This window comes from Theobroma cacao, chromosome 6 (assembly GCF_000208745.1).
Source record: "Theobroma cacao cultivar B97-61/B2 chromosome 6, Criollo_cocoa_genome_V2, whole genome shotgun sequence".
Taxonomy (NCBI): Eukaryota; Viridiplantae; Streptophyta; class Magnoliopsida; order Malvales; family Malvaceae; genus Theobroma; species Theobroma cacao.
In genome coordinates this window covers 1984258-2008073 of record NC_030855.1, presented here as the reverse complement: position 1 = coordinate 2008073, position 23816 = coordinate 1984258, and the positions used below count along the sequence as shown (strand labels likewise).

Here is a 23816-nt window from a genome sequence, read left to right as displayed (position 1 = left end):
GAGATTGAGTAAAATTAGCTTTACAATGATAAACTGATATGTTTGGGGGAAACTGCATGAGTTCCTCTCTAGCTAGGGAGGAGCAGACAGTGAACTTTCAACACCAAGCTTCTCAGGATAATTGACTGCAAGAAATATGTGGCCTGGTAAGGTACAAAGGGCTGGCTATATATGTTACCCTTCTCAGTGTTCTTTTTTGGGACTTCCAAGTTGTGATAATTCTGTTCCAGAAGAAGGAAAAATCGACCTGTTTCCTTGGTAGCAGCACCGGTTTCTTCTTCCTTTTTCTAACATAAAACTGAACACTTTAATACAAAAATTATGACAGTCGGATGGCTCAGTCTCACGCCATGAGAGAGAGCTGAGAGAGTGAGTTGTTTCATAAATAAACTGTTGAAATCATAGGAGCGACGTCACTCTCTATCTGCCATTTTTCCAGTCTACCAGTGGTTACTTCCAAGTGGTAATAACTTTTCATTGCATGAGCCTACCTATTGGCTAGCTATTAGGCTCCCACTTTTTGATGAGCAGATTAAGCTAAGTTTTTTAAAGTTAATTAAAATACTTTTTATGTTTTTTTTTTGTTTTAAACATAGAAACTGATAATTAATGTTATGAATTTCATGTATTATAATAAGATATTATTTAATTCGACAATATAAAAGAATTATCGGTAAAAATAATGGTTTTACACAAGAAATTAATTATAAGAGGAGAGAAATATATCTCTTATTAATAAAGTAGAAAGGTAGACATAAAGATGTCAATGGGTAATTGTAATTGAATAGGCTGCACTACTCGATTTCATTATAAATAATAATTTTAAATTTTAAATTTTAATTATATATTATTTTTTGTTTATAAATTTTTTATAATTAATTTAATGCTTATTAAAATTTCAACAATTGTTTTAAATATTATTTTAATTGTTAATATATTTTATAAATTAATTTTAATTAATAAATATATATTTATTTTAATCGAATACATTAAACAACTAGAAATAATTAATGGATAGTGAATACATTTCATCAAACCCATTCGTACATATTTGGTCCAAACTCCAAAGGATTACTTAATAAAGGAGAAAGGGTTTTTTATTTCCCATTTCAATTCACACAGTCACCCATGATAACACACAAACACAAACAAATAGAAAAGCATGATAAACTTATCAACTTCATGCATGCCTCCATCAATGTATCTGAACTTCCTTCACATCCTTTTTGGGTTGTTCAGTTCTTGGGATGATAATACAAAGCACCCCATCCTTCAACTCAGCCTTAATCTCATCTACTTTGGCATCCTCAGGCAGCACAAGGCTTGTGTTATAGTAGCCATAGCTCCTGGCAGACCAGTGCTCATCATCGTCCGAACCTCCTTCTTCTTCTTCCTTATGCTCTCCCTTTATAGTCAGGACCCCGTCCTCGATGGTGATCTGAACATCTTCTTTGGTTAGCCCTGGCATGTCGTACCGCAGTTTGTAGCAGCCATCTTGCTCTTTGACTCGTCCCATGAGCTGTGAAGGTGTCAAGTTGAGGTTATCGAATAGCCTGTTTATGTTTTCAGTTGCTTGCAAGAGTGCATTCCCAAGGCCTGAAGGGAAGAATTCTCAGAAGAGAAAAAGAAAAAAAAGAGTCAATCGATTCTTAATTTGTGAAAAGAACCAGGGAAGGGAAGGGAAGGGAAGGGACTAAAGAGATGATATACCATAAAGGGTAGGAGCATAGTCACTTCGCTTATTCCTCCAATTCCAGAGACTCCTGTTTTTCCTCCTTGGGAAAAGCCTGGACTTCTTGTCACCCTCCAAAACAGTTGCTTCTTTGCCTTGTTTTTCCTCATCAAACACCTTACCAGTAGCCGTTACCATAAACCTCTTCAAAATCTCATCATTCCACCTTTGCCTTTGTACCCCACCAACAATACTCCTCTGATCTCCCATGTTGTGACCCAAAAAAGAAGAAGAAGAGGACACCCTTTGTTGCAAATTTCTCAAAGCCAAACGAGCCAGTGCCATTGCTGTTAGAAAAAGTTCAAATGCAGACCAACAGTTGTTTACTTTTGTTTGTTGTTTACTGTTCTAATGTTGATGTTGAGTGAGGAAATATAAAGGAGTGCTTGTCCCTGTTGGGTTTGGATTTTGTGGACGATTTGTAGGGTGTTCTGCGAGGTTCTAGGCTTCTGGGAGCTGGTTGAAACGCTTTCCAGAAAGGGACCTATATCAGCATATTGAAACAGTTGAGAGGATAGTTCTTGGGCCTTCTCAAACATTTACAAACTGTAACTGTTGAGGAGTGTTCCAGAGGGCAAAGCATCTGATGCCACGTCTTTTCTCAATGCGTAAGAGATCATTTACTTTTTATTAGGATAATTATCCTTCTGCGTAATTAATAAAGAAACCATCAAATATCAATGCCTTGCTCAAAAAGGGGAAGAAATCTCTGGCAAGTATCTTCTATGCTTGTATGTTATCCAACCAGACAAAGGCAAAAGTTAAGCCAACAGCTCCATTTAGCAATGGTAGAATTGGTCTACAGGGCCATAACCTCCCCTTTATTTCATTACAACTAATTAGTCCTTGACAGCTTATATAATTTTCCCCAAATGGTATTCAGACAGTCACAGGAAGGTGATGTCACATTTGGCATAGACATGAACCCCTTGAGGTGATGGAATCCCAGGCTGGTCTATAAGAATCTGTAAAGTTAAAAAGAGCTAACTCAAAAGTACCCTTAAGTGTCACGATCCCATTTGGGATCCATGAATCCATCATCGAACTGTATAATAAAATGAGACTGGATAATTAAGTATTCACTACCTGTAGACCGTGACACTTAGCTTGTGAAAAAGAAGACCATAAGCTATGAATGAACCACTATAAAACTACCTGGAATAATTGCTGAAACTTGAAAGAATCCCAATCATGTTTTTCTTTTTCTCTCTGCCTCGAGAAGCCGTATTCTACCCAAGAAAAAATTCCTATGGGACATACTAAACACCTTGGGACATTTTATCATCACTTCTTTTCTGTCAGTACATGTTCAAATTAATGAAAGCAAACTAAAAATTGCCAATGGGATGCATGGCTACCAGTGACCTATGCAAGAAATTTTGCAAAAAAAAAAAAATTGCTGCCTTGACAGTTGAGGCAGCCAGTATTTTTTTTTTGGATTAGTTTCAATGCAATACAATGGCTTGTCTAAAAGGCCCATTGAGTTGGGGAGGAAAAAGAAATAATCGAAAAAAGGAAGCAGCAGGCAGGTAAGACCCTGAAATTGTGACAGTTGATATACACGCCAGGCTATGCTCTGATGCCTTTTTCCTATTGAAGTAATTAAAATGTTACAACAAGTAAGATGGATATTAATATCTAACCATCTTTCAAATGCACTTGTTATACTGTTGCTCAGTCGTACAGTCCTTCCTGCTCCCAGATGTCCACAAGAAAATCTATCATTTCCTGCCAATTTTCATGACCACAGAAATCAGGTAAACATGTTTATGATTATAATCATATGAGCTTGCTGGAGCTGAGACTTACAGCAAGAGGAATAGGCTGAGGGAATGGCTTGTTGCTCCCAAGCAAACTTTCATAAGTAGCATTCCAACTGCAAAGCCAGAATTGTTTAACCATGCAGAGACAATGAGTGCTGACAAGATAAAGGAAAAAGAAGTTCATAAATGATCAACAGGGTTATATCCCAGAATTGTTTTTCCCTCAGTACATACAAGATGCCATTTCGTACTTTACAAACCTAAGATACAGGTTCTACAATGGCAAGCATCTGGATTTAGTTAAAATCAGGATGCTTGACACAACTCTTAAGACATGAAAAATGATGCAAGAACTATGCATTATTGCAGATATCACTTGTGCTAGAGGAAATATAAACATTAACCTTATCGTTTTCTCTCCTTTTTGGTTTTCAAATCTTCAGGCAATAAATGTTGGGAAACTAAATTTTAACATACACAGGGAATAAAGCAGGGAACAAAGATGTGACTTAATGGGGGAAGCCATTGTAAAGGGTGGAGACAAAGACCAATCATAGATAGTAAAAATAAAAAGGAAGCTCACTTTTAGAGAGCTAATAGAGGATATGGTCGTAAATTAAGCACAGTCACATGATACAATTCACCTAGCCAACCCCACATACATAAAGTTGTTGTAAATATTGTATTTATTCTTTCAAAAAAATTTAAGGTTTGGTAGCACAAATCATCTTTGAAGGTCAAAGCCTGCCAAAACGTGAGAACAATTAAATTTGCTCCCTTCTCCACAAGATTTGAAACTGAAAATCCATTTTGAAGAAATAAGGATTTCTTCCCTTTTTCGTGTGCTTTTGCATGGCCTCAATAAAAAAAATGAACCATGATGATTAACGAAGGTCACCAATTAGACTTAGTAAAGTGGAAAATGATGCATATCAAGTAATTCCAAACAAAATGCTGACTTAAATGCCTTCTAGAATGGAAACAATACGTAGAAAAAGTTGGAATTGATTAACAGCCACTAGCTCATTTTCTTAACAGCAAATATACATATCTGGTCATAGATCATTTTGCAAGTGGATGAGAGTTGATAAGAAGAATTGTACTAGAAGATTTTAAAAATATACTAATTTAATATATTCTGAGAAGAACTCACTTTAGTTTGGGTTCTCGACCCTGTCGTGGCCGGTTTTTGAACTTCTTGTTTCCTACCCAACGCTGCCTCGACTGATTCCAAAGAAGAAGGCCTGCACCTAAGAGCAGTTATAAGATGGTGCAAATACATCCTAATCTTGCTGTAGTGCCCAAAGGGGTCGAAACAGGACTACCCAGATAGGAAGGTAATCCTTATGAAGTTTAACTGTTCATAGAGCTGTCAGGTACATATGTTAATTCAACCAAAGTAACTTAAGAACTAAGAACTTGCCATGGTTTACAAATTCAGAGGGGGCATTAGCACTTGCAGCACTGTCATGGGGATCAAGTGTCTGGTTGCTTGTGCTGATTGATGAGATGCTTCCCTGTGACTGCACTGCACTGTTATCCATATCACAAGTGCTAGTGGTCCAGAAATCTTCTGATATACTGGCTTTCCTCACTGTCTGATCTTGAACGTTTAATCCTTTTGATGACTCATTCACCAAAGGATTGAAAGTGGGCCTCTTATAGCATCCTAGGCAACCACTGCTCTGTTACAAATCACACATAATCATATAAATGATTAGCACCAGCCACCAAAAACTCTAAAGCTGAACCTAATACCCAGATAATAAGTTCATAAGTAGGACATAAGACGATAATTACATGAATTTGAGAGGCCACATGAAAGCATACTTTACATTGTATGTAAAGTATAATAAACAGCATGAGAAGACATCTGTTTCAAAATAACATAACTTGCTAATGACCACCTTAAACAAGAACATCGAACAATAACAACAACAAAGCCTTTTTTATCCACTAAATGGGGTCAGCTAAATTTCACCATTTTATACAGTATAGAACCATATCCTAATTACAATCAAGTTCCTTTCTGATAACTTCCTCCCATGTCTTATTTGGTCTCTGCCTCCCCCTTCTAATATATTCATTCTCCATTAAATCACATAATCTAATAAAAAGCATTCATAAGCCTTCTCCTCACAAGTCCAAAGCAGTTAAAGATGTCTTTCTCATTTTATCCTCAATTGGCACAAGCCCATGTTCTTGAATCCAATCATCTTATAGTCCTAACATTTTGCATCGATGGAGCATCCTCATCTCAGCCACGCTAACTTTTTGTATATGTTGATAGTTAAGAACCCAACATTAGCTATCATAAAAGCAAAGCTGGTTTTCTAGCTGTCTTGTAGAACTTTCCCATGAGCTTAAGAGGTATTTTGCACACACAATTTCCAAAGCACTTCTCCATTTTGGCCACTCTCCTTGTGGATCCTGTTGATACCATCTCCATCAATGCCACCATCATTTTATATGATTGAGTCAAAGTACCGAATCTGTTCAATTTGCAACATGGTTTTTTCTCCAGTTTATTAGTTGCTCCCATTAACATTCCTTTTTTCCTGAACTCGCATGCCATGTACTCTATCTTAGTCCTACTTTATAAAAAACCTTTTGTTCTAATGTTACCCCCCAGAACTCAAGCCTGTTTTAACCCTTATTTTAGTCTCATTTAGTAGAACCATACTATCAACAAAAGCATACATCAAAATATGGTACTTCTGATATACGTGTTAGGTTCATCAATTAGCAAGACAAAGAGATTATGATTCAAAGCAGATCCATGGTACAACAAACTTATTACTAAGCAGAACTGTTCCTGACAATGCAACATTTTAAAACTCGAATCCAAAGCTTGAACTAGTTGGAACAAAGCTAATTAGGTGTAAAACCTACAACAAAGGAGGCCTTAAAGAACTAAGCTTCCTTCCAAGGGAGTATGCTGGCAGTTTTATCTGAAAACTCAACCAACCAAATCTATGACTGAAACCATACATTGACCTTGAAGAATAATGCCCAGCATTGTAATCATATCATTATTACTTGGAAGCAGAGAAAGCTTAAATCCATCAACTACTAAATCAACTTTTGTTTTTCTTTTCCAAACACAACCATAGTGGTCGCAAAGACTAACAATCAACATAGAAAATCCTACACCATTACATTATTTACAGAACCAAGCTGAGCATGTCAATTCCTTAATAATATAGAAAGGGACAGGATGAAAACAATATTCAAATTGGGTTTCATTTCTTTTCACCAAAATGTTTCAAAGTGAATGGCAGAAAACTCAAGACTTAAAACTTCATTCAATCAAACCCACATTAAACAAACAAAGGTAGTTCCAATAAACACAAATATCCAATCAAAAAAAATAAAATAATGAAAACCCAAAGTTTTCAATAAAAGCCCCATAAAATAACAAAAGCATAAGAGAGAAAAAAAAAAGGACCAGAAAATTACCCCATATATACAAAACAAGAACTACCAGGAACTGAGACAGATCTGTCAATAAATGGGAATCTGATTTCCTGAAATGAAAGATCAAAAGAACCCTTAGAGGAACCAGAAAAGGTAATGAAATTTATAGAAATGAAACCAAATATATAATAGAGACATAGCAACAAAAGATATTTTATATTTTGATTAATTTTTTCCTTGGGAAAAGAAAACAAATTTACCTGATAAACAGTGTCGAATTGGGTTTTTCTTGTTTTATTTGGTGTCTCTATCTTTTCCTTTCCTGAAATTAAATCCTGAAAAAAAAAAACCAAATTGGCCTTCTTTCTCCTGATTATGCTTCTCAGATGTGGCTTTGGAGCCTTTTATTTTTTATTATTATTATTTTATATATATTCTTCTTCTTCTTCCTCTCAATCTTCTTTTCTAGTAATTTGGGAAAATTGAAAGAAGAAGAAAAAAAAATTGAGAAAGGTGAGAAAATAGTATTGCAGAGGTCACATAGATGAGAGAGTACAGTTTAAGCTTTCCTGAGGTGTTGCTTTTAACCTTCTTCTTTTTGTTTATCCAGCACCAAACTCATGCCATGGCCCAGTAAATTAATAAAAATAAAAATAAAAATTAGTATTATTATTTTGTTTTCAGTGGACCTTTTTTAAATTATAAATATTATATCAAATAAAAAATTACATGTAAATTAAATTAACTTCTAACAACTAATAATTGAACTCTTGACTGGAGTGAAGATGGGGAAATTTTATATTACTTCTATATGCTATAATATTTCCTAATTAATGTTATCATCAATTATTTTATTCTTATGTCAATGGATAGATTATCCGAATTTGAATCTTACTATTTGATTAGATACTCGAACTTTATAAATATTTTATTCAATTTTTTTAATTGTTATCCAAATTCGTTACATATATCTAGACATTATCTGATAAAAATAATTTGAATCATCAATATTTATCTAATCATAATTAATAAATTAAAATTAAATCATAAAAAATAAATTAAATTTTAAAATCATTAATGAATTTCAATAAGTATTAAATTTAATATAAAAATTTATAAATAAAAATTAATATATACATATATATAACTAAAACATAAGAGTAGCCTTATATCACTTCGCAAACCTTACTCGAACTCATGACAAATAATAGTTTTACTGTTTGAATTCTATCCAAACTTGATTATAAGGTATCTTAATCTTATATAACCAAGTACGGTAATATAGGGTATCCATGTACAAGGTACCCATTAATATCCTTAAATATAAATCAATTTTAAAATTTTAAACAAAATGACATTCAATTATTTAAAACACATGTATTCTATTTTTTAAAAGAAAGTACACCTATTGGCTATTGCAATAATTTAAAGGCAGATGAAATGCATTTTAAATATTTATTAGGACATAATTTCCACAAAAGAGTGTAGAGAATTTTTCAACATTGGCATGCCTACCCTACATTATTATTATGTGGATGCTTGCCAATGTATATTTATAAACAATATTTTCTTTATTTTTATTTTTTTTTACTTAAAGCCTCAATAGGTAATATGGTAAATAAAATTACATAATATGTAGAAGATAGGAGAAGATTAACATAAGTTTGAATTTTTTTTTATTTAAATATATTTATCTTTAAATTAAATATTTCGATTCGGATCCAAATCGAAAAGATATTTAATAAAATACATTTCATGTGGAAATAACCTAAGATATTGACATTATGAGTCTTAAATTTGTCATATTGTTGGAAGAATTAAGGCATTGGACTTAGACCAAGCTTGTTTAAGTCCACCCCAAGTCCCAGCTTGAGAGGCCCATATTATTTTTTTTTTGTTTCATTTTTGCTTTTATACTCTTTCAAAGAAAAGAATTTAGAGCTATTAAAAATTAAAAAGACAAGAAAAAAATAATTTAGAATACAGCTTTGTAAAAAAAAAAAAGAGATTATTGCTCATATTAAATTGCAAAAAACAAAACATAAAGAAGTGGAATGCATAATTGGCACCGACTAGCAAATATAATAATTATATAAGAAAAAAATTAAATATAGTCACAGCAAAAGACAAAATACCTAATACTAATAATATTTGGGTGGTTATCAATTTAATGTTGATATACTTATATAAAGTATGTATCTATTTATCAATATAAATTTATAATTAAAATAAAAACAGCAATTAGTTCAATTTTTTTGATAATTAAATAGGTCCATCTAAATATTTTTTTTTTTAAAAATAAAAAATAAATAAATAGATGCAATAAATTGCCATAATGTTTGACTGCATTCTAACTAACCACCTATCCTCAACTTAATTAAACCGCCCATCTTGAATTAATTAAACTCCATAAATTAATAATTAATATGGACCACAAAAGGAAAGGAAAATTCAAAGGGTAGTGTTTGGTCAAGTTGGTCAAAATAGTTGGGCTTGTTTGATTTCTTCTCTTTTACAACTTCCATTCTCAATAATTGAAAGGGCTCGAAGAATTGGTCACAAACAAAGGTTTTTTGTTTCCCTTTTGATATTTTTTTTCATAATTTTATATTAAGTGCTTAATTTTATAATATTAATTTTAAATTTTAAATTCAAAATTATATATCAACACGTGATATAAAATTATAAAAAATTCAAACAAACGGTAGATTTGAATAAAAAATTTTCTGTTCGTAACAATTGACAATCAAACTTACATAAAAATTATAGTAAATAGCTGTGTAATGTGGTCCATTATTTTTGTTTGGTCCACAATGTACTAACTAAAAATACCCACCATGTCAATAATTGACAAAATCACTAAATCTTATTGGTTGAATTGAATTGAATGAGTCATGTAAGCAACTTATGTACCAGACAAAGAATTGCCATGGCAATTTGCAATTGGATTGTGAATTTGTAATTAAGTAATTTCCATTTTACCTTTTTGGATGCCTTCTTCTTTTTTTTTTTATCTTTTGACTCAAAGTTACCTGGTGAATAAGGTAATTTTCATTGGGGATTTTCAAAAGCAGAAAAAAGGAGGAAAAAGAAGAAAAGAATCACGGGAATATGATTGAAAAGTAAGATTAAGCCCTAAGGTACCAGATTCTTCTGCACTTAGATAAAATATTATTGCATTAAAGACAAAATGGGTTGTTTCAATATTTGCTACTACACAGATAATTGGGAGTTGGGACTGTTTCAAATCATTTTTTCCCCTTTTTTTTTTTTATATTTTATCTGTTTAAATTGATCAATTTTCTTTTGCCTTGTTGAGTAACAAGCTGCAGGATGAACTTTGAGATTTGTTAATGTTGGACCAATTGTATCAAAAGTAGGGATTAAGTAGCCAAAAATGAATTAAGAAGTGTTAATGGCCATATTCTTGTAGACTGCCTGTTTCCCTGCCCAGAATTTCCTTGGGAGAACAAGGAAAGCAGAGGAGGAGTTAAGAACCAAAGCAATGTACTGATAAAACTCAAAACAGATTGAAATTTACAACCGTTGCCCAACATTCTCATTAACAACCCATAATTTGGATAAAGTTTCTGTCATTTACAATCCTACAGGAAGTGATAGAAGGGGAAAAAAAAGGTCTACAGAATCTGTGTCTACAAAGAGGATAAGAGGGAATCAGGCTTAGACATGACAACATAGAAAAGTTTAAGAACAGCTTCACAGTTATCAATATGAACACTCCATTCTATGCACACGGTCCCTGAGAATTCCATTGTACAAAGCAATCCTGTTTTCCGGCATTTCATTTCTGCAGAATCTATCAACTTTCCTTGATCTTCCTGCTGTTGCTGCAATTAACTTCTTGTTTTGCTCTTTCCTGTACTCTTCTCCATTGCCGCTTGTATCCTTCACATTCTCAGCAAACTGCACTTTCTTCTTCTTTCTACCCCTTCTCTTTCCCTCTTGAAAAAAAAAAATGAAGAAGAAATCCCACCAACAATCAATAAAACATTCCATAAAAGAGAAGACATAATCTTTTAAGGGAAAAAAAAATGGAAGAACCCCATGGCTACATACCTGAAGACAAGCAAGAACGAAGAGTTTGTTTGGAGGGAGGCAAAGTTTTTTGCCTGGAAAAAGTAAGGAAAATAACAGTGCTGGAAACTACCATAGCTGTAGCTAAAACCAAACCCTGTGAGCATATTCCTGAAGACATAGTGGCACGACCTGATAGGAAACCGTGTTAGACCACCGAAGAAAGATAGATGCAGTTAGTAAACTACCTCGTTGTCTTTGCTTATAGACACAAAAGAGGGTGTCAAAGTGGGGTAAATTAGGTGTGTGTATATAGAGACACAGAATATGGTTAAAAAACCTAAAGTGAAATTGAGGAATACTAGAGAAATAGCCGTGAGAATCTGGAGTTCTCTGGTTTGGTTTGCTTTTGTGTATGGGGTATGGTTTGGCATTTTTATAAATCAAGTGCACCACACGGCCAAGGTAAAGTGATAGGAAAGGACAGATGGGGAGGAACTTTTGGAAGAGGAAATGGGTCAACAGAGTCCTGATATGGACTTCTAGAACAAAGTAAAGGGTCAAATGGTTTTTTTTTGTTAAAAAAAAGGATGAGAATGTGCATTAGGTACTGAAGATTTATGGTGTGTGGAGCCAGTTTTAAGCATATTCAAAGCTATGGAGGTCTTTGTTTTAATGGTAGGACATGAGGCAAAAAAATTCCAAGGTCTTAACTGATTTTAGGTTTAAGTCTATATCATGCATGAATTTGCCTTTATTTAACTTTATATATCTTGGTTTTATTTCACCTCTGTTATGCTTTCTCACCTTGAAATTTGGTTGGGCACTGATTATTTATATATAATTTGATGATTTTATATTTATGATTTATGCATTTTAATATGCATTAAGCATTCATAAAAAAGAGAAAAAAAAATTGATTAAGATTTAAGATTCGAATATGCTTTGTATGTGAAAAAAGAAAAAGAACACAGCTTTGTCCATCAGTAAATCTTTTGTAATCTTTGGCTTCTCCAATCTTTGGGAGAAGATTTTTGATCCTAAGAAATACAAATCGAAATCTCTTGTCCTCGTTTTTTTTATGATTTTATGTCATATATTTAATATATTTTTTATATTAGGGTTTCAAGTATTGAATTTAATTTTTAAAAATTAAATTTTTTTATTAATAGTATAAAATTAAATATTTGACGTAAAATTATAAAAATAAACTTCAAGTTGCATAAAATTATATAAGTGATCTGCGAGAGACGTTAAGGATTTTTATTCTAAAAAATATTAGTATATTTTGGTATTGACTTCTAGTGGTTATAGTTAACTTATATATATCTATATTATGTTTTGTTCACAATAATCTATTGCTTTTTTTTTTCTTTTTGTGGTATGTTGCTTTCTTTGACTATATAAGGTTTTTTTTATTTTTTTAATTTACTAGGAATATCATATGTATAGTATTTTATTAGTATTGAATAATATTAATAAATTCTACTTCCACATTTTATATATATTTATATGTTGTGATAACAACACATAAAGTTTTAGATAGGTTTTACTTTTTTTAGTCAAATATTATTTCTTCATGGTTAACTCATATGAAGCTTCGTTTACTTTGATTTTTTCAAACTGATCAGACGACAAATTCGACTCAAGTTCATATTTTTTTGGATGATGACAAATTTCATGACAAAAACGACCTTATTACAAAGACAACATAATCATGAAACTTACAATTATAAGTGATGAATCTCTACGTAAACTTTTGTTTCAGTTGAATAATTACAGGATTAATGTAGTAATTGATAGAATTAATGTAAGTGAAATGCTACCGCAAGATAACTCTTCATCCTTTTATATGATCTACCATAGTTTGAGGAAGGTTGATTTGATCACAATTTTATGTACTACTATTAATAACTTTCCTCTTAAAAAATTAGTAACTTTTAAAAATATAAAGGAGGTTAAAAATAATATTGATAGTGATTACCATTTAAGTCCATCCTATAAATATATTAAAGCAATTAAATATATGAATCAAGTTAATGATAAGCATATGAATTTCGTATTTAATTGTGTTTCTGTGTAAATATTTTCACAAATCTTTTTTTATGAAAAATTGTTTTTTAAATTTAAAAGTGAATAGGTCACAAGATTATTACTCTCTCTTTAGAAAGTTAACATAATGAGGTAAGTAACGTCCGTAGTCATGAATTTCTTACGATTTTTTTAGCTGCTCGATGTGAGATCGAAATACCATACTTATCGTGATTAATGAATCAATTAAAATTGTGGAATTAAAAATATAAAAGCATAATATTCAAAAAAGTTCTTAAATTATTAAAAAAATTTAAATAAACCCTTATATTTTTATTATGTTTAATTAAATCTTTATATTTTTATTTTGAACCAAATAAACTTTTGTACTTTTTATTTTGAGTCAAATAATCCATTATAACTAATGATTGACTTAATCAAAATATTATTTATCATTTTATATCTCATAACGTTGACGTGACATATTAGTATATTATAATTAATAATGACATGATATACTGATTTAACATGATAATATGATTATGTGACTTTTTTACTTTTTACATCAATATTGTATTAATATCATATGAATATAAATGATAAATGATATTTTAATTAATAATAATTAATTAATTATTAATTATAAAATTTTACTTATTTATAAAATAAAAAAATATAAAAACTTAATTAAATATAATAAAAAATTTATTTAAAAATTTTAAAATAATTTAAGTATTTATTTGAGCATTTAATTGATAAGTATTTTAGTTGACTAGCCAAACTTGGCAAAATCAATCATAGTGGTCCTAGCGGATAAAATCAAAGAATGCCAATAAACGAGCTTGTTACAAGTGGAGGCAAAGGATATGGGAGAACCTCACAATTGGGCATGACAGCTGAGCGACACCTGTCCAATCAACCATGTGAAACCATGACTTCATTTTGTGCATTACTTTTGACACGCTTACACGTGGTCCTCATGTAATTCCTTTCTATAACCTTGGTTTGTACGTACCCCAATCTTGCCATGTGTCTTGCCTTTTGTTTTGATTTTCTCTCTTTCTTAGACTTTCCATCTACTTTCCGGGAAAAGAAACAAAAATCTAAATCCTGGTTGTTCTTTTTTTTTTATATATAATTTTATAAATTTTATTTTGTACCTTTTAAAATTCAAATTCATAATCTTCCTAAAATATATAAACCCCGTATTGATAAGCTTTTCAAAAAATTTTTTACTTATTCAATATGGAATTAAAACGTTCAACTTACTTCTTAAAGTATTTAATATGACATTTTCTTTCTTTAAATTAAATTAAAAAATAAAATCTTGTTTCTTTCAAACTTGTATTTATTTTTTCTCTCTTATTTCCACTATCTATTATGTTACTTTAAGAATATCGAATTCTTAATTCGTTATGTTGATTTTTAGGTTAAGTTGAACCGATTTAAGGTGAATTTTCAAAATTCAAAATTGTAATAAATTGAATTAAAATCTCAACATTTGACCGTCGGTATAATTTGTAGTAAATGTTTTTTTTTTTATTTCTGTACAATTGTATCTAATTAAATCTAAATTTCTTTCTTTCTTTCTTTTTGTTATCTTAAATTTCAATTTTTTTTCTATCCACCTAAACAAATATGAACATTTATATCTTTCTAATTGTTTTTATAAATTTTAATACATCAAAATTGAAATTATAAATAAAAATATTTCCATCCACATTCTTGAAATAAAATATTTGAATTTTCATGATTATTTTTTTTTGGAATTGAATTTGTTCAAGTCCATGTGTTGCATGCTTGTCTAGATAAATCCAATTTCAATTTGGATTTTGTTTTCATGTAAATAAAAAAGACAAGAAACAATCGAAACCCTACATTTGATCATTTTCAAAGGGTACTTGTGATATTTGCCAGATGCTTAAATAATTAACACACACGTATAATCATCATCATCATCATAAATTCATAATGCATTTTAATTAACTTACTCAATTTATGTCCTTTTCAGTTTTCAATTGGTCCTTGGCGCTTTTAATGATGTGAAAATGCCATACCTTAATAGTACAAAAATGATTTTCTTTTAGAATATCACATTTTAATTATTTGAAAAACATATACTCACATTTTTAAGATGGAAAGTGATTTCCATCTTTTTTTTTCTTTTTAATTATATTTTTCTCATTGTTATGATGAATTTTGATTTTATTATTATACAGAGTTTTTTTGGTAAAAAAAGAGTTAATGTTACAATTAATAAAACGAGATGTATTAAAGACGACCAAAAAAAAAGATTGAAGCAGTGTTTGAAATGATAAGTGCTTGTTGCAGGAGGCGAGAGATACAAGTTAGTAAAAAGTAAGAAAAGTATAGCATGGAGCAATATGGAGAATAGGATAGAAAGAGTTGAATAAAAGAGAGTTTTGGAAAGGGTTTAGGGAGGGTTTTGAAAAGGGAGTCTATTGATTTTCTAGTGTATCCTTGATGAATTGTCAAAATTTTTAAGATAAAATATTCTCACTATCTAACTTTTAATCATAGTTTATACGAGTTCATTAATTTTCGAAATAGACATTCTACCTCAAAAGTGTAAACACCGTTAACAGAAAATATGAAAAGATTAAAATGTTATTTTTTTCTCAAACAATGTGATCGACCGACGATGCTCCCATTCATCAGTCAACCACCCCACAACATGTGCTCTCCAAGAAAAGGGAGCATTGATCGGTGCTCTCCACAGAGGTGCTCCTTTACCTTAGGAATTTTTTTTAAAAAAAGTATAATAATAATTTTTAAAATTAATAAAAAGTAAAATTATCTTTTTAATATTATCACGTCATCAAACTAACGGAAATACAAACAATTTGACTAACTGCTGGACTATATCTAATGGAAAATATTTTTTTGAGATAAAGTATCTATTACGAAAACTAATAGATCCATTTGAAATTATGATTAAAAGTGATGAGAAAATTTTACTCAAATTCTTATATATACAAAGTAGAACGCTATTGATTAGAAAGTGTTTATTGGATGTAATGATCAGATCCAAAGAGAAAACACAAAACAAAAACTGTTTTGGATTTCAATTATCAACTTGAGTTAGTTGATTAGATTGGATAATTGATAATGATTAGAACCAATAATTTCAATTGACAAGGGATAAGAACAATCATTTTCCATTGTAAAATGATTTAGAACAATAAATTCAATAATAAAAGATGTCCATTTCTATTATTGTGGATGCTGTGTGGCAATCCTTCATTGTGGGGTTTTTTTCTTCTTCTTTTGTCCTCTTTAATCTTGATTATCATTGTTTCATGATGGGTACATTTTCTGATTCTATTCACTGATCACAATATGAACCAAAAATTGAAGTTGCAGGTCAAGAATTTATTGTGGTTATTACATCCTGGAATTGGATATATTTCTTTCTGATTGTCATGAATAAAGATCAAAAGGACTTCGATATTTTTGAATATCACATGAATTATATGTTAGTCAACTTTAGAAAGTTGTGGATGAAATCCCAGAATTGGTAAGGATGAGGTCTCAGTTGCAAACAGTAACTGTTGACTACCCTAAACCCTGTTTATGATCATCTATACCTCACAGTGAGTGAGGTGATTAAGCTCCATTTCAATAATCTTTCAGCAGATCATGAAAGTCAATACGAGAAGCATTCATGAGAATTTCGCCGAACTACTACAGAATTGATTCCTCACAAAGTAGTAACAACTGATAGTAATTAAGATAACCACAGGAAACATACAAGAATCAGATAAACACAGGCTATAAGTTTTATGCCAGTCAGCATCAGAATCACACCATAGCATCACAGCTATTTAGTTTCAGATATGAACACCCTGACAGAAAAATAATGGCAACTCTGCTGCTCTGCCGGCTATGACACAATCACAAAACATGATTTATTGCTACTAACAGAGCCAGTGCCACAGAACTAGAGAAGGTAAGAAATTATCACTTAAGAAAAAGGTTGAGATCCCCTAAGTAGTGAGGATAGGGGGGAGGTAATCAGATTTGGCACCAAGAACACGAGCCTTTGTGTCAGGGAAGAACTCAAAGCCTGGCAGTTCAGTTACGGTTCCCTCACTAGAAATACCAATGGGGTATCGAAGGAGGTGACCAGGCAAGTCTCGCTCAAGTGACTCACTTGAATACAGATCCCAATATTTGTCAGCAATCTGGTTCACCTTCCTGACACACTCCTCACTTTCTGGAAAGAGGAAGGTATCATCAAGCATGCCAAGGTGCTCATACCACAGTGCCATACGGAAACCATGGACCTGACCTCGTGCCGGTTGCCTAACTGATAGATGATATGGTTGATAGGCTCCCATGGCTATCTCAGAGTCTCTAGCACCATCCATTGATCGTTGGTTAATGTTGGCTGATCCAATTATTATGTATTCATCATCAACTGCAGAAAGCAAAGAAACGTTAAATGAAATATAAGAATCAACAAGAAACATAATAAACAATGAAAGGACCTTCGTGCTCAAATGAGATTCAAATGAAATGGCCTTTCTCTATTTTTTGCAGCACCATGCTCTATAAGTTACACAATCATAGCTCCTTATGCCACCTAATTCAAAGGAAATTTTCCTCATGACACAAACCATAGTGGATATGTTCTGCAAAGGCTTGCATTGATTCATAAAGAAATTTTAACATTAGTGCTTCATCACACTAGTGGTTTGAACAGTTGAAGACAGCTTACCACATTATCAATTATCCAGAAAAAAAAAATTTTTCCCCAAAATCAGAGCTAAAATTTAATAAACAGTAGTATGTGAGGTGTGTGTGCATCAAGTTACTTAGAGGTTTTCATCACCTACCAATCATCATTTTGGCATGAACATAGATCATGAAACGACGGGCCTCCTGGGCTCTGGCATAATCTGTATCAGGCTCTGGCTTTTCTGAAGGTTCATATTCTCCACCATTCTTCACCTCCCGGTTCCCAAGGCAGAAGAATGTTAAATAGTTTCGGGGATCCTCCTCACTACCCTTATCTCTGAGAGCATTAATGATATCACTATACATCATGTCCATTGTCCTTTTCTGCCAATCTAATATTGCCTGAACTGATGCACTCTCTGGGATTCCTTCTGGCCACATAGGGACAACAACATAAACTGTAAACCTCTCTCCTGCCTGAATCTTGCTAACAATCTTAAGTGAAAGCTCTTTTGGAATCAGATGCAAAGCATTGATATCCTCAGGCTTAATGCCATCAGCACTCCAGCCAAAGGAGCTTCCAAGGAAATACTGATTTTCAATATAGATGTAATTCTTTGCTCGTCTGATAGCATTAATATAGGCATCCTGAATACTTCGGTCAATAATATTGTCCTTTCCACTGACAAGCCCAGCCCTGGCAGCATCTTCTGGTGTCTCAGGGAATCCAAAAGCAGCCCCACCATCAATGGATCTAAATAATTGCACATTCCAAGTCTCATGGTCATCAAGGAACGTAACTGGAGATGGGGGGATGATGATACCTTCAAGCTCCCTCAGCTTAACAAGCACATCTTTACCACCTTGTTTTTTCCATCTTTGCTCAAAATTGAACAAGACATCCCAAGCAATTGGCCCTTCAAGTCGGGAGTGGATGTCGTGCCAAGGTTCCCTTGGACCACCTTTGGTGATTGCAGCACCAGTAAAGTTTGGCTGATGGAAATCATCATGGTGAGCCGTGTCCAAGGTCCTGAAAAGGGAATGGAAAGGGGTGTCATATCTGCCATCACAAAGATCAATACCTCCGACAAAACTCACAATTCTCCTCGTCTCTGTATCTCCATTAGGCATTGCAGCATCCACCACAACAATTTTCTGGTGATGAGTGAACATGGTAGAAATCTGTAAATCCTGGACAAAACTTCCACCATCGTCTGGATTACGAGGGCATAAGACACAGTTGACATCAGTATCCTTGAAGAAGTTTTCAGTTTCCTCATCATGGGTTGCCATCAGTCCATCCTTCTTCAGCAAACCAACAGATGTTCTGTCATCCCAAACAAGCATATTAACCCTGACACCTTCACTTGCTTTCTTTTTAAGCAGATCACCAAGAGTGATGTCTCCCCCAGGCTTTGGCCTTCTTGAGTCTCTCACCAAAGTGATCTCAGTATAAACAGACCAGCCAGTAATGCAGATCAAGTGTTTAGCATTGGTGATAGCATCAAAAACATCTTCCCAACATCTATGTGGCTCAAAATATTTGCCTCCAGCAAGAGGAATTTTAGGAACAAATCCATCTGGGATATGAGCATCCTGGTATAGAGAAACCTTACATCCTTGTCTCTGTGAGTAAAATGTAAATGGAACTCCAGGAAATTTCCGACTTATGATGCCGCGATTCCAGTTGCGGTCCCTCGTCACATCAAAATATTGAAGCTTCACATGGATTTTACCACCACTTTCTATAGGATTCTTGTCTTCATCCAGGATCTCAACCCACCTATCCACTTCTTCTCCACTTAAGAGTTCATCAACAGATACATATGCTCTTCCAATCAGAGTGGCTCCAATAGGATTGTCATCCTTGACAGTGAATACTACATTGGAAGCTCGATGGGCACAGTAAATGTGAAAAGACTCGTACCACCTTGGGTTGGAAATTTCTTTTTCTATTATTCTGGTTCTTCCAACTCTAGCCCTTTCAAGATCAATAGTTGCGTAAATCTTTGGAATTCCTTTGCCAATACCAATTGTCTCCTCAACATTAGCCATAAGCTGCAAGAAGAATATCATCCATAAAATACTCGAAGAATAGAAAAGAGGTGATATACGTTAACAGTTTAAAGAATGAGATGACAAGTTAACACAGACAAAGTCATTATTATGATGCCATCTTAAGTCAGGAAGGCCAAGATTTCAGCTCTGAAACCCTAAATTGTGGAACAGGCTTATATTTCAGAACAAGGAAAATAAACAAGACATAGACCTCATTGACAGAGTTGCTAAAAGAAATGGAGAAAATCTGTTCCAACAGTGTGAAAGAACTGAACACAAAACAATCTGATAAAGAAAATTAAATCTTGCCTTAACCTTCAAGAAATATAGCCAACTATGGCACACCTAAGAAGAGTAAAAAACCTGGTATTGAAGTTCATATTAAAATGGTATAAATCAGTAAAAGGTATTGCCAGTGTCAATACAGCTATAGGAAAACAATGTTGAAGACAAAGGTAAAATGTCATTGGTAAATAGGCAGAAATCTGTCCTGCTGTTTCCCAATCCAAAAAAGACAGGAAAGCAATGTCTATTTACCAGGTTAAGGTTCAACAGCTATTTAAGACATGTTTGCAACACAGTAAAAAGCAACCCAAATAGGTATTGACTATTGAACACATTTTCACAGGCAAAAGTGCATTTATTTCATAAGCCCTGACATACGTAATCCAAGAACTGAATCAGATATATTTCAAAGTCAAGAAAATGAATTTATATAATTTGATCATGAGAGTATTCAAATAGAATTGACATTCAACTTATACACACATGTGTGCACACGCATAGACAAACACACACAACACAATCAATACCCGCACCTTCCTTTGCCACTAACACTAACCATGGCCCTTCAAATATAGATGCTAGATGCATACATTATTACCCCACACATGACTATCCATACCTCATGGATGCAATCCTAGTACAACAACCCAGCCAAAAAAAATTACCGAAAAACTAAATAGTCTTGCAAAAGTATGCTTGCTACGACTATGAACATCTTAAAGCATTTTCTCTTTTTAGAATCATCCAAACTGTTTCCTCTGAAAAGGTCTGTTGTGTGACTATGCATCAGTGAAACCATCTCCATACACACTCTAACTAGGACTGGAATTACCGAATGGAATATCCTCAGAGCATTTAGTCGGCCCCATTAGTGGATCTCAGAATGGAAGGTCTAATCTTATCCAATACTCCCCACTTCTGGAAAGATACATATATCTAATATCTAATATATACAAAAGTGATGTAATCATTCGGAATTTTAACAATAAAAATTAAAAAAGAAAGAAAACTCAATTACTGTTTTCAAGATCTTGACTTTCGAAAACTAGTAAGATCAAAACCACCCCCATCACCCATTTTCTCAGATTTATTCCAAGATACCACAAAACGGGTAACTCTCCAAAAACCAAAAGAACTGATTAGTAAACTAAGAAAGTCCAAAAACTTGAATACCCAGAACAAGAAAATCAAAGAAGAAGTAAACAATGATCCTGATCCAGTATAAACAATTCATACCTTCCGGAAGAAGTGACCACCTCCACCACCACTATGAAGCTTATCAGCTTCATAGATCGTAACATGTAAAGTCCCATGAAGCAATATATCCTCCATTTCTCACCTAAAAAAAGAACAAACAAAAAGAAAAAAGAAAATTAAGTTAACCCCAGATAAACATATCTTACATAATCACCTTATCAACACTCCTTAAAAAAAACCAATCAAAAAACAGTGGAAAACGGAGATGATCAGTGCCACAAATGAAGACTTGGAAAACAGAGTGATCAATGGGGAAAAGAGAAAAGGGTATATTAAAAAAATACCAACTTTGGTCCAACAAGAAAGAGATCAGAGGATTTGAAGCAGCACAGTGTAAAGATTTTTGTTCTCCTTTTGTGGGTGGGATCTGATCTGATGCTCACTGGGTTTGCATTTATCATGCAAAATAGCGCGTATTAGGAGTGTAATGGTTATGAAGTCATGTGGGAATGTGAAGGAGAGAGTAAAGAGGAAATTAAAAACACAAAAAAAAAAAACAAAAGAAAAGAAAAGAGGGAGAGATCCTGGAAACCAGCCCGTAAAAAGCTTCCCCGTGGAGGGAAGGAAAGGAAGCGAGAGAGTGTGAAAGGATTTGTTTGTAATTATTAGAAATGGGTTTGATGTTTCCTAGAATTTAACTATGGCAATGAATAAGAAGAAAAGTTTTGCTTTTGTGTCCTTTTTTTCTTTTTTGATATTGATGGCCATTTTTTGAATGAAGGAGAATAGGAGCGCATTCCCACCCTTTTGGGTAAACACCAACAAAATTAAGGATAAGGGTAAATTAATTCAAGGATGTTTGAGTTTGAGGAGTATTAAACAAGCTATGAATAAGGATATTAATAGGTACCTCATAATGGAGTACTTTGTACTATCTACTCCGATTAAATAAAATTATGATACCCTATAATAGAGTTTAGATAGTAAAATTGTCACTCATCACAAGTTCAAGTAAGCTTAGGGTAGTGTTTATAGGGTACTATTACACGAACTCGATTATATATAAATATGTTTAATATTTAATATTAATTATATATATATATTACTTTTTAATTATAAAATTTTTAGAATTAATATAATATTTACTAAAATTCATTAATTGTTCAAAAACCCAAAATATGATTTTAAACTTTAATTATTTTTTATGAACTGATTTTAATTTATTAATTTAATTTTTATTAATAATATACATAAAAAATTAGTTTAAATTTATTTTAATTGAATATTTAACAAATACAAGTATTTAATGAGTAATGTTTGGAATATTAGGATAAGGGTTTGAGTAGCAACTTAGAAATTTAATTGGATATTTACAAGGTTCAAGTATCTTATAAAATAATAAAATTTAGTCTAAGATACTTAAAAAGTAACGAGATACTCTACCAGTTAACATCTTATAAAAAAATATTAAATATTTTTTTTGTAACTCAAACTTTGGATCATCCAATGATTTGAACAAATTTTTAGTGGTGTACAAAATTTTAAGTTCAAATCATAAGATAAATATAATGAAAATTATAAAACAAAAAGAGAATTATCTCTTATAGTATAAAAAGAAAAATTGTTGAAACTGTTCAATTTATAAAATCACAACGCAAAAAATGATATTTATAAATTTTGAAGGGGGTAAAAGAAAAATATGCAAAAGATCTGGGGGTATTTGGTAACAAAATAGTTGTATTATTTATGGAGATATCATTATAAATTAGACGCACGATTTTTAAGGCAAAATATTGCAGATCCCGGAACATTCTGCAGGCCAAAATTAAAATCAGGTGCACCGACCAGGCAATACTAAAATCGTGCACCGCATTTTCCCATGGTTTAGCTCATAATCAGCGGCGGTGGAAGCTCAAGCGCACCTGGATATACTGTTCCAAATCTCACTGGAAATAATTCTTTTTACCACATGCTCTGTCGGATTTTGACAAGGAATGAGGAATATTTTACAATTTTGCAATAATAAACAAATGAAAAATCATTGTGAGTGTGTAAAATCTATTCATTTACAGTGTATCGATCGGACATAAATCTTAAAATGATGATATTTTAAAAAAATTATAAATTATTTAAAAAAATCTTAATATTTTTTTATTTTTTATTATATTCAGTCAAAATTTTGTATTTTTATTTTATAACTAAATAATAATTGATTAATAATTTATAATTAAAATATTATCTATTATTTTATATTATATGATGTTAACGTGATATTGACATTTTATAATAAATAATTATATGATATGTTAATATAATATAATAATCTAATTATGTGATATTTTTTATTTTTAATGTGAACATCATGTTAATACCACATGGGTATAAAATAATAAATATTATTTTGATTAATGATGATTCAATAATAATTAATTATAAAAATTTATTTAATTTTATATTAAAATATATAAATTTGATTAAACGAAAAGATAAAATATAAAATTTTAAATATTTCATCAATTTTAAAATTATAAAATGGTAAAAAGGAGTCCTTGTCTTGCAAATGACAATAAAGTAATGGACATGTGGACAACATCTTT

The 23816-nt window shown here is 32.1% G+C and overlaps 4 protein-coding genes across 9 annotated transcripts; all 4 read right to left on the bottom strand.

Annotated features, from left to right (window-relative positions):
- Positions 1005-2893, bottom strand: LOC18595249 (26.5 kDa heat shock protein, mitochondrial). Of its 2 annotated transcripts, none has more exons than XM_018123705.1 (2): positions 1711-2080; positions 1005-1611 (listed from the first exon to the last, which is right to left on the bottom strand). In XM_018123705.1, the coding sequence occupies exons 1-2, from the start codon at positions 2015-2017 to the stop codon at positions 1196-1198; spliced, it is 723 nt and encodes a 240-aa protein (XP_017979194.1). In that variant the 5' UTR covers positions 2018-2080; the 3' UTR covers positions 1005-1195. The 2 variants fall into 2 exon arrangements, with proteins under 2 accessions (XP_017979194.1, XP_007023179.1); XM_007023117.2 differs by having other exon boundaries at positions 1072-1596; positions 1711-2893.
- LOC18595248 lies at positions 3121-7497 on the bottom strand. 4 transcript variants are annotated; one of them, XM_018123706.1, is made up of 6 exons: positions 7173-7497; positions 6955-7022; positions 4919-5175; positions 4649-4745; positions 3542-3650; positions 3121-3460 (listed from the first exon to the last, which is right to left on the bottom strand). In XM_018123706.1, the coding sequence occupies exons 2-6, from the start codon at positions 6957-6959 to the stop codon at positions 3407-3409; spliced, it is 522 nt and encodes a 173-aa protein (XP_017979195.1). In that variant the 5' UTR covers positions 6960-7022; positions 7173-7497; the 3' UTR covers positions 3121-3406. The 4 variants fall into 4 exon arrangements, with proteins under 4 accessions (XP_017979195.1, XP_017979196.1, XP_017979197.1 ...); XM_018123707.1 differs by having other exon boundaries at positions 4649-4739; positions 7173-7494; XM_018123708.1 differs by having other exon boundaries at positions 3542-3608; positions 7173-7492.
- On the bottom strand, positions 10424-11417 carry LOC18595247. The gene is made up of 2 exons (XM_018122624.1): positions 10990-11417; positions 10424-10874 (listed from the first exon to the last, which is right to left on the bottom strand). Exons 1-2 carry the CDS (start codon positions 11126-11128, stop codon positions 10639-10641), a joined length of 375 nt encoding a protein of 124 aa, XP_017978113.1. The 5' UTR covers positions 11129-11417; the 3' UTR covers positions 10424-10638.
- On the bottom strand, positions 16671-21850 carry LOC18595246 (phospholipase D alpha 1). 2 transcript variants are annotated; one of them, XM_018123460.1, is made up of 4 exons: positions 21568-21850; positions 21259-21361; positions 17838-19737; positions 16671-17419 (listed from the first exon to the last, which is right to left on the bottom strand). In XM_018123460.1, exons 2-4 carry the CDS (start codon positions 21352-21354, stop codon positions 16986-16988), a joined length of 2430 nt encoding a protein of 809 aa, XP_017978949.1. In that variant the 5' UTR covers positions 21355-21361; positions 21568-21850; the 3' UTR covers positions 16671-16985. The 2 variants fall into 2 exon arrangements, with proteins under 2 accessions (XP_017978949.1, XP_017978950.1); XM_018123461.1 differs by having other exon boundaries at positions 16705-17419; positions 21564-21850.

Coding starts and splice junctions, on each gene's coding strand:
- LOC18595249 (XM_018123705.1), bottom strand. CDS start 2,017: ATGGCACTGGCTCGTTTGGCTTTGAGAAATTTGCAACAAAGGGTGTCC. Junction 1,612..1,710: donor CTATGCTCCTACCCTTTATG/GTATATCATCTC, acceptor TTCTCTTCTGAG/AATTCTTCCCTTCAGGCCTT.
- LOC18595248 (XM_018123706.1), bottom strand. Junction 4,746..4,918: donor CTCTGAATTTGTAAACCATG/GCAAGTTCTTAG, acceptor AACTGCTCTTAG/GTGCAGGCCTTCTTCTTTGG. Junction 3,461..3,541: donor CTCAGCCTATTCCTCTTGCT/GTAAGTCTCAGC, acceptor GAAAATTGGCAG/GAAATGATAGATTTTCTTGT.
- LOC18595247 (XM_018122624.1), bottom strand. CDS start 11,128: ATGTCTTCAGGAATATGCTCACAGGGTTTGGTTTTAGCTACAGCTATG. Junction 10,875..10,989: donor TCGTTCTTGCTTGTCTTCAG/GTATGTAGCCAT, acceptor TTTTTTTTCAAG/AGGGAAAGAGAAGGGGTAGA.
- LOC18595246 (XM_018123460.1), bottom strand. CDS start 21,354: ATGGAGGATATATTGCTTCATGGGACTTTACATGTTACGATCTATGAA. Junction 19,738..21,258: donor GTGGTCACTTCTTCCGGAAG/GTATGAATTGTT, acceptor TTCTTCTTGCAG/CTTATGGCTAATGTTGAGGA. Junction 17,420..17,837: donor TCATGCCAAAATGATGATTG/GTAGGTGATGAA, acceptor TGCTTTCTGCAG/TTGATGATGAATACATAATA.